At 37.1% G+C, this 9,132-nt stretch overlaps 3 protein-coding genes across 4 annotated transcripts; 2 read left to right on the top strand and 1 right to left on the bottom strand.

Moving 5' to 3' along the window:
• The first annotated feature begins 2,228 nt into the window (after positions 1-2,228).
• Positions 2,229-4,339, top strand: h3f3d (H3 histone, family 3D). Its single transcript, XM_077626653.1, has 4 exons — positions 2,229-2,364; positions 2,942-3,084; positions 3,736-3,889; positions 3,968-4,339. Exons 2-4 carry the CDS (start codon positions 2,957-2,959, stop codon positions 4,094-4,096), a joined length of 411 nt encoding a protein of 136 aa, XP_077482779.1. The 5' UTR covers positions 2,229-2,364; positions 2,942-2,956; the 3' UTR covers positions 4,097-4,339.
• A 243-nt stretch (positions 4,340-4,582) lies between these two features.
• uqcc4 (ubiquinol-cytochrome c reductase complex assembly factor 4) lies at positions 4,583-5,524 on the bottom strand. Its single transcript, XM_077626654.1, has 2 exons — positions 5,326-5,524; positions 4,583-5,166 (listed from the first exon to the last, which is right to left on the bottom strand). The coding sequence occupies exons 1-2, from the start codon at positions 5,409-5,411 to the stop codon at positions 4,857-4,859; spliced, it is 396 nt and encodes a 131-aa protein (XP_077482780.1). The 5' UTR covers positions 5,412-5,524; the 3' UTR covers positions 4,583-4,856.
• A 367-nt stretch (positions 5,525-5,891) lies between these two features.
• chlsn (cholesin) lies at positions 5,892-8,753 on the top strand. 2 transcript variants are annotated; one of them, XM_077625335.1, is made up of 6 exons: positions 5,892-5,994; positions 6,519-6,615; positions 7,359-7,469; positions 7,637-7,932; positions 8,134-8,215; positions 8,276-8,753. In XM_077625335.1, the coding sequence occupies exons 2-6, from the start codon at positions 6,592-6,594 to the stop codon at positions 8,453-8,455; spliced, it is 693 nt and encodes a 230-aa protein (XP_077481461.1). In that variant the 5' UTR covers positions 5,892-5,994; positions 6,519-6,591; the 3' UTR covers positions 8,456-8,753. The 2 variants fall into 2 exon arrangements, with proteins under 2 accessions (XP_077481461.1, XP_077481462.1); XM_077625336.1 differs by lacking the exon at positions 7,359-7,469.
• The last annotated feature ends 379 nt before the right edge of the window (positions 8,754-9,132 follow it).

Raw genomic sequence — 9,132 nt, 5'->3', positions numbered from 1 at the left:
TTTTCATGTTTCTAGGATTACAAAAAAAATGCACTCAAACTGTAAAAACAAAATATTTTTTTGATTTGCAGTCATTTTATTTTATTTTGCTCTGTTCTAATGTTTAACAAAGCGATTGGAAACAATAATGTACTGTTTTTTTCCTCATTCACTCATCAGATATTTCATTCATGTTTATTATACAAAGTTGAAGCGAAACTGTTCATTTGACGTAGTGAACACAAAGTCGGATGTTTCCGGATGAGTCTTTTGAGCTTCACTTTGCATCGGTTTAACTTCAGCTCTTCGATGAAAAAGCGATTTTTGTGGTGATGCTGACTTTACTCTGACCTGAGCGGATGTAAGTTCTGTTAGAAAACAGAAGAGAAAATGATCAAAATACTGTCGTGTCACAGCACATAAACTTCTCGTTTTGCTCACCACTCTGGATGAGCTTAAACTGTTTGTTCTTCTCTTGTTCCATTTTTTTCCTGTAATCTCCTGCCGTGGCCCTCATCACCTGCCTTTTCTTGACGAGAGGAGCTTTAGAACTGCGTAGTGTTTTAAGTGCGTGAGCTGCATCCTCCCCTGCGAGATGAACAGAATTTTCCCACAGAAGCACTGAGTGAGTAGCTGGGAAAAAAATCTTCATTTAGTGGAAAGTTGACCAAGACTAACTCTGCTTTGGAGTGGCTTTCTGCAACTTCATTCCAAGTTCCAGCTGCTCAATACACCAGTCCAATTGCCGTTGAAACTGCTCTTCTGCACTCTGAAAGAAGCAATCGTATCAAGCTAAAGGAGCAATATGTAAGATTGCTGGGCAAAAAAACCCTGACACACAACTTTTCTTTCCTTTTCGGGCTGCTAGATAAATGTTTTGCAATGGAGATTGAAGCTGCATTATCATACCAGTGTTGCATTTCAATCACAAACTTAAAATTGCATGGGTAGCTTTACTGTGTTGATCATGATCGGTATTCTAGTAGTATTATCATGTAGTATCATGCATTTAGTGTGAGTACATGCAAGTATTCGTACTGGTAGTACCAGTATACACGCTAGTATTCGTACTGGTAGTACTGATACACGCAATTACTGATACGGGTAGTATCGGTACACGCAATTACTGATTAGAATAAAATTTTATCTAATCTAATCTAGTACCAATCCATTTGAATACTCATAGTTTACCATTGGGACACATGTTAAACGTATTTACAAAAAATACATTAATGTAGGGACATTGAATAAATGATAAGTGCAAATCTTACATATTGTTCTTTTAACAGAATATATTAGTCAGTGCTGACTACCTTAAAAAAACAAAAAAACTTCCAAAATCCAATACTTGCCAACTCTGCGTTCTCCTCTGCTTGTTTGTTTTCACTTGCATCTTTTTCTTGATGTTCTTCAGTGGTACCTTTTGCTTTTTTCTTTACGGATTTCTTCTTTTTGTTTGCTTTTGTCTGTGCAGGCTGTTCATGCGATGGATTCGTAGAATTGTCACCTCCAAGTCCTGAAGTCTTCCCTGGTGTGGACATAATGTCTCCACCTTCGTCCTGGTAAAGTTGACTAAGATATCTGCTTAATGAAAATAAACGTGCATTTATTGCTAAGCCCCTTTAAAATAGTACTAAATGAGAGCAAAACAAATCAATCTCGTATCTCAATGCTAGTATTTACCGAGCCTTATTTGCAAGCTTTTACGGATTCGTCAATAATATATTTTTAACATAAAGTTAGTCAGTCAAATACACAATAAAACGAGTTTATATTGAATAAACGCGTTAAACTATTGACATTTTACCTTACCTCGGTGTTACGGCAATATGATCTCCGTAAGGGAACATTGGCGCAAAGCATATCATTTCCGCTTGGATTATGTTTGCGTTATTTCCTTTTCTGTGTGAAAATTTGACTTTTTATCTAACAAAAGAAAAACCAATATACACATGTAGTTACACTTAATGGTGACTTGAACACACTATCTGTCACTACCTTTGATTTGAGGACGTGACATATTATACATTTTAATTTAAAATAAATAGGGTTTTTTGATTGGTTCAGATTTTTTTAAAATGTATATTTCTGTTTCATTTTTGAAATATTTAAACCACACATTATGCTGTACATAAAATGTCTTTTTTTCCGAAAACTACAATAAAAAAAGAAAAGCGGAACATTTGGGTTTAGCTATAGTAAAAGGCGGGCTCTTTAGTTCTTTTAGCCAATCATATTTTGACGACTGTTGCGTTTGAGCCAATCATCGAAGTTAAAAGGCGGTGCCTATGTGACTATAAATTATCTCCTCGCAGTCGTGGTTCGACACAGTGACCAACGTCAGCTAGTAGAGGCTCGTGTAAGTGCCATCGAAGGCAACGTAAGGTAACGTGTGAATACTTTCTTTATTACATTCCGACATTTTAGAATCGTATTTAATATTATATGTTTTATTTTAGTGATTGAAACGTTTTGTGACCTGATTCCAGAACTAACCAGTGGTGTGTTGTCAACACTACAGTGCGCGCCATAGTAACGAGGCAAAAGCTAACTCAAAATTACCAAAAATTAGCTTCCACTAATTACACTTCACTTAACGGTCGTAAGGTATGTTTTGGAGTTTAACCGTACTGACAAGAACGACGAATTGTTTGAAATGAGGAGGGAAATAACGTATAGCGTCGGGAGATTCATGGCGCCATTTTGCTCACTTGAAAAGGAAACGTTGGAGGGAACGTGACGCTCTCGTGTTTCATAATGGTGGCACTACTTTACCACTTTTAGTTTGACCTTGCCTCCTAACCGACACTAAATTTGAAATATTTCCCCTGAGTACTTGTGTTTGTGGTTTTTCGACGTTTTTGTGCGGGTATTTTCATTGAACAAGCCCGCCTTTTCAGTTCGTAGCTCGCCAAATATTGTATTGTGACGTGGTGGATGTTGTTTCTCTCGTATTTTTTAGGCAAACTAGTGAAAAATGGCTCGTACTAAGCAGACTGCTCGTAAATCCACCGGAGGAAAGGCGCCCAGGAAGCAGCTGGCCACAAAGGCCGCCAGGAAGAGCGCGCCATCTACCGGTGGAGTCAAGAAGCCACACAGATACAGGTAATACTACAACTAACTAGCCACAAATATACACAGAATAAAATGTTTTTAACAATCCACTTTGAATGTTTACGACTAAATTAGGTAACTTACCTTTTTTGAGACGTAAGATCTATTCATTATTCACTAGTGTTAATGGTATTCAAACCTGTTAGAAAGAAAATCTAAATATAAACATATTTAAATTGTTGCAAGCCATACCCATATTTGTTTTCATTTTGCCTTAATTTCCTTTATAATTTTTTTATTTAATATTGTACCAAAACTAAATTTGAATAAAAAAGGAAAACCTCAATGAATGTTAGAAAGACAATCTAAATATAAACATTTAAATTTTTGCCAGCCACACCCATATTTTGTTTTCATTTTGCCTTAATTTTTTTTATGATTTTTTATTCAATATTGTACCAAAACCAAATTTTTGAATAAAAAAGGAAAACCTCAATGAATGTTAGAAAGACAATCCAAATATAATCATAATATTTTAAATTGTTGCAAGCCATACCCATGTTTTCATTTTGCCTTAATTTCCTTTATGATTTTGTATTTAATATTGTACCAAAACTTAATTTGAATTAAAAATGGAAAACCCCATTCATTGTGACCTGTTTTTTTTTTTTTAACATTTCTTGAAATATTTGCTCTTGATAGGCCTGGCACCGTGGCTCTTCGTGAGATCCGTCGGTACCAAAAGTCCACCGAGCTCCTCATTAGGAAGCTTCCTTTCCAGCGTCTGGTGAGGGAAATCGCGCAGGATTTCAAGACGGATTTGCGATTCCAAAGCGCAGCCATAGGTGCTCTGCAGGTCAGTTTCGTGCATCCACCCACCAGACCCCCATTTTTGACAAATTCCGTTTTTGACCATTTTCGCTTGCTTTGCCAGGAGGCCAGTGAGGCTTACTTGGTGGGTCTATTCGAGGACACCAACCTGTGCGCCATCCACGCCAAAAGGGTGACCATCATGCCCAAGGACATCCAACTGGCCAGGCGAATCCGAGGGGAACGCGCTTAAAATTTTTCGGGGTTGTTTTAGCTGATTGGTTTTGTAAATTGTGAAACAATTTTAACTCCCAATGTCTCACATTTGTATGTTTTTTTAAACTTATGTATTTTATTATAGTCATGCTTCATCTGAAACTTTCAAGCCTTCTGTCATCTCTGCCTTTTTGGGCAATTAGCTTGTGACTTTTGGTCATCCTGTGTGTGCATGCCATGGGATTTCTTCCTGTAAATAAATAAACTTTCCACTACCTCATCTGGATTAAGTTTTAGTTCATATGATAATTCAGTGATTAACACCCCTGCTCCTTTCCCAAGATTTGGATTTTGCTAAATAAAATACTAGTGTATACTTAAAACTCCAGTAACAAAGAAAACTAGATTTATATACTATTTAATTCATAAACATTGCATTCAGAATGATTTGTACATTCATGACCCTGGTTGGTGTTTTGCAGCTGTCTTTACTACATCTATTTGTTGTAAATCACAATGGGCATTTAAACAAGCATTTTAATCACCTTTATCTGCAAACAATACAATTAAAGACCCAGATAACCATAAATTCACTCACTGGTCATTTGGTTGTGAAATACATTTTTTAAACTAGATTTGGTAGAAGAAAACTCCTTATGATAGAAAAAATGTCCAACAATTTAAACATGTAAGTACTTAAATATCATTTAAATAACCTAAATTAAATATGTATTGTTGACACCAATGGTCTTTACCAATCCAACAGTGATACATTTGTTGATGGGCACTCATCATGCTTATTTTTTCTCATTTTCCTCATCAGGGAGCAAGCCAGGCAGACGTTGGTAAAGTTGCTTCTCTAACTGAGCGTCAATGTCCGTTTCTTCTCTGAAGGCACACCATAGGAGGAAGCCCACTCCGAGCACGCTAACGGGAAGCACTTTCCACCAGGGTCGTTCGTACTGGCTACCCAAGGAGCGCTCCACGTTCCAGTTTCTGTGACTGGCCTTGCTGGTGGAGAAGCGAATGGGTTCGTCATTCACTTTCTCCTCAACAGGTTCCTTAGGCTTGGCTAGCAGGCGATGGTTGACGGAAAGATGTCGGACACTGTTTCACAAAAATATGATTAGTATCACAGCGATTGATTGAAAAAAATAAATACGAGAAACAACTAGTTTTGAGATCACAAGATTTTTGGAGTCGCTAATTTTTAAATTAAAAGCAAGTCAAATACTGAAGGCGAGCATCATTATATTTGACACTCACCTCATGCTTGCATTGATGTGGCGAATAAACGTTGAAATCCCGCTGCTGATGGTTCTTCTGGTCAAACTAGTAACAACGTGAGGCATTTTAGCTTACGTGTTGTGAAATTGATCATTTTAAGTAACAGAGGTCGGTGCAAACGATGTTTAGTATCCTTACTACATAGGTCATGTAACACAGAGCTGTGCGATGGAGAACTTATTCCGATGTAACACAATGTATTTCTTAACTTTGGTTCCCATTTAGACTTTAGCAACCATGCAATTTCGTTTTATTATAATCGCAGTTTTATTTAATATTTCTATCCTTTTTCACGTGTGTGCGTGAGGGAAACTTTTTTTTATTTTGAACATTGTTAAGACAATGTGACGGAAAATTAATTCCGCCGCAGCGACTACCTAGATTTCACATTATACTGTAGTACTATATAGTAAATATTTACTTATTTTAATGTTCATCTTTTATACCTAGACGCAATTATCACAAAAAGTTATTTTGTTATATTTAATAGTAATCGGTCTCAAATTACTTTACCAAGTTACGTCTCAGTTGTTGACCAATCACAGAAATAATTTCATCCAATAAGATTTGCGTCAAACCACGTCATATCCTGGTTGTGCCGCATGCTAGTCCGCGTGTAGCGTGCGTTCATTTTCCGTTCGTCGTACTGTAAGTAAAATGTGTTTATATGTCTTAATTAACATTGATAAACCTACAGCATTTTACCGTCATTTAAGTTTGCACGTCGTCGTGCTTCTGTTGGTACTACATTATAAAGTTAACTATTTTGCCAAAACACATTTCAAATGCGTTAAGGAACAAAAGTGGTGCCATGTCGCCATCTTTTATTATATTCGCACCGTAAAATTTCCATGTGGTTGTCACTGTCTCTAGAATCCTAAAAGATTGCTAACAATTATTTTTTAGCCGTTCTTTACTTTAGTGTTCTTTGCACGACTTGAATTTTAAAATGGCCGACGACAGATTACACCACGTCCTCGAAGAGGAAGAAATCCCAGCATGTGACGATAACATTTGTACGGAAAAAGCCAAATAACGCAAGAAGAAAGAAAATTGAGTTGGAGGCTATTAGACATTTCTTTCGGGGAAAATATAGTTTATTTGTTTGGAACATTATTTATTTTGACTGTTCTTCGAAGCACTGACGGGCCATTTTTTTCTTCCTCACCCAGGAAAGTCCAGTTCGAATTCCAGACATCAGCCTTGCAGTAGACGAAGCACAAAAAGAAAAAATCAACAAAACAAATGGAGAAAACCAAGAAAATGGAGGTACACTTCATTTAAAATGAATTTTTAATAGGTTATTCCATAATCTCACCTGCTACATTAAAATCTTGGGCAGTGGCTCCTTAGCCAGTAACCGTTCAAATAGTCCCAGGGGCTATTTAGCCGGTAATCTATTATTTAACATTGAGTGAATAGGGGATTATCATTTTCTAAACCATTCAACCAATCTTATTGAAATTTGATGTGTTATTGCCAATTGATAGATTTTAACATTAGGTGAATAGGGTTTTAATGACTATTATTTAGGCAGTGGCTCCGTAGCCATAGTTTCTTGCTATTTACCCCACACTGAATTCTTACCGGCTAAATAGCCATATGGGGCCATATAGGCTATTTGACCGGTTACCGGTTAAATAGCCCCTGGGACTAATTGACCGGTTACCGGCTAAGGAGCCACTGCCAAAAACGTGTACTATCTGATCTTGTTTTATTTTATTGACATCCAGTTTTATTGTTGTTGCTCAGGAATTAGATTGCTCTCTTTATACGTTTGGAAAATAATAAAATGTTATGCCTGCAATTAACATTTTTTTTTAATTTTAATATTACCTAGCTCTCTTTTTGCCGTCATCAATGAGCCTAAAGAATTGTAAATCTGATCTTGTATTAATAGATCTAAAAACTTGAATAATATTTAATCATACTATCTGATCTTGTTTTAATAGAACCCAAATTTAATTTTATATTTTTCAGTGGCAGTTTTTCTTTTTTTTCCTTTTGCTCAGGAAGCTCCAGTTCAAATTGCAAAGATCCCAGCTGAGGGGGATCTAAAAGTCAAAAGCAAGAAACGCAAACGAAAGGAGACAGACAAAAACGAGACAACAAAAAATATTGCGGTATGCTTCATTCATAATAACTTAGTATCACGACTGTTGCAAGTAGATATCATATTCGGGGCAGTTTGAGTATCAATACGTTCAAGAACAGAAAATGTATTTTGTTGTTCTCATTACTTCTAGATGTACACTACAATATTTGAGTCTTTTTCCCCCTCTTGTGGCAGGTTTCCAAACCAACCAAGGGTAATGACAAACCGACCCCGAAGGAGAAAGCGAAGAAGATAGAGAAGACTGAGAAGATTGAGAAGAAGACTGAGAAGAAGCCTGAGAAGAATATTGAGAAGAAGCCTGAGAAGAAGCCTGAGAAGAAGATTGAGAAGAAGATTGAGAAGAAGACTGAGAAGAAGATTGTGAAGAAGAGTGACAAGAAGAGTCCAAAAGAAGCAGTAAAGCCCTCACCCAAAATCAAAAAAATCGCCGACCCCAACGCGGCACAGAAGGCTTTGGATTACCTCACAAGGTAAAAGCACCGTTGTGATAATCAGTGATCGCACGAGTTGTTCATAGTTGACTTTCATTTAAAAAGTCAAATTAAATTTAAAAAAGTGAAATGGTTTCCTATTTTTTCATAGTTATTTTTTTTTCTTAAGTAAAAGAAATACTCGTCTGTGACAGCCCAACTCCAACACGAAATCAAGAATTGCATTTGTGTTTTTCGCAGCTGGGTTAACGATCGAGCGGCGTGGAAGTTCCAGAAGACCCGGCAGACGTGGTTGTTGAAAAACATGTTTGATTTGAAACAGGTAAATTCATCTCACTAGCGACTTGACTTCATCCACACTCACGTTCCAAATGGCTTTCAGATTCCCGACGAGAAGTTCTCCCAACTACTGCAGTATTTGAAGGGACTCCGCGGAAATGCCCGAGAGACCACCTTAAAAAAGTCGATGGCTGTGGTCCAAGAAGCTGGTAAAGCGCCTGAGGATGGAGATGCCCAGAAGAGTGCGCAACGAGCAAAAGATGTCATACAGATGTACTCCTAAAGGCAGGCACGGGCTTGATTTTTTTTGCCCATCACCGGTTTGTAGTAACTAACCATGGAAATTTGACCGTTCCTGGGTTATTTTTATTTTTTTTGCTCTTGGCAACTTTGAAAAGATGGTAATCTCATTCACTACCATTGACAGCAATAGGCTGGGAGACACTGGCAGCAAATAAGCGCTGCAAGCCCTCCCAAGTCAAAACGAATTGGACGATTATCATCGTCAATGTCGTTTTAAGTATTACCGTCTACTACTAATGTGTGCCACGCTGCAAAATTAAAAAAGAAAACATACTCCATGATGGATTGTTACTCATTGGCTGCCTTCTCTCTCCGGTTCAAGTAGTGAAAAAACACAATGTTTTCAATCTCATAATTTTATGACTACCAATATTACTGAAATTCTTGTTACAGAACATAAGCAACAAAATGATTTTAATCTCTTTGTATTACCAATTGAATCTTTTAAGTTGCATTTTATTCTCCTAATAAGATTTTTCTCTGAAAACATTACAATGTATGACTTGTAATTTCCCGCAGCACACCTGAGCATCTCAAACGGTACACTAGTGTGCCGCGGCAAAAAAGGTTGGGAAACACTTTATTAGATTTATTTTACTGTCAATGGCAGTGAGTTAATTAACACACTTGAATCCTGATCCAGGTCACACAAATGTT

This window comes from Stigmatopora argus, chromosome 18, assembly GCF_051989625.1.
Source record: "Stigmatopora argus isolate UIUO_Sarg chromosome 18, RoL_Sarg_1.0, whole genome shotgun sequence".
NCBI lineage: Eukaryota > Metazoa > Chordata > Actinopteri > Syngnathiformes > Syngnathidae > Stigmatopora > Stigmatopora argus.
This window is presented reverse-complemented; position numbering and strand designations above follow the sequence as displayed.

What these genes read in the sequence shown, in the direction of transcription:
- h3f3d (XM_077626653.1), top strand. Translation starts at nt 2,957, where the DNA reads ATGGCTCGTACTAAGCAGACTGCTCGTAAATCCACCGGAGGAAAGGCG. An exon ending in AAGAAGCCACACAGATACAG is followed by an intron (nt 3,085 to 3,735) that starts GTAATACTACAA and finishes TGCTCTTGATAG; the next exon opens with GCCTGGCACCGTGGCTCTTC. An exon ending in CAGCCATAGGTGCTCTGCAG is followed by an intron (nt 3,890 to 3,967) that starts GTCAGTTTCGTG and finishes TTGCTTTGCCAG; the next exon opens with GAGGCCAGTGAGGCTTACTT.
- uqcc4 (XM_077626654.1), bottom strand. Translation starts at nt 5,411, where the DNA reads ATGCCTCACGTTGTTACTAGTTTGACCAGAAGAACCATCAGCAGCGGG. An exon ending in CACATCAATGCAAGCATGAG is followed by an intron (nt 5,167 to 5,325) that starts GTGAGTGTCAAA and finishes TTTGTGAAACAG; the next exon opens with TGTCCGACATCTTTCCGTCA.
- chlsn (XM_077625335.1), top strand. Translation starts at nt 6,592, where the DNA reads ATGGAGAAAACCAAGAAAATGGAG. An exon ending in GCTTTGGATTACCTCACAAG is followed by an intron (nt 7,933 to 8,133) that starts GTAAAAGCACCG and finishes TGTTTTTCGCAG; the next exon opens with CTGGGTTAACGATCGAGCGG. An exon ending in ACATGTTTGATTTGAAACAG is followed by an intron (nt 8,216 to 8,275) that starts GTAAATTCATCT and finishes AATGGCTTTCAG; the next exon opens with ATTCCCGACGAGAAGTTCTC.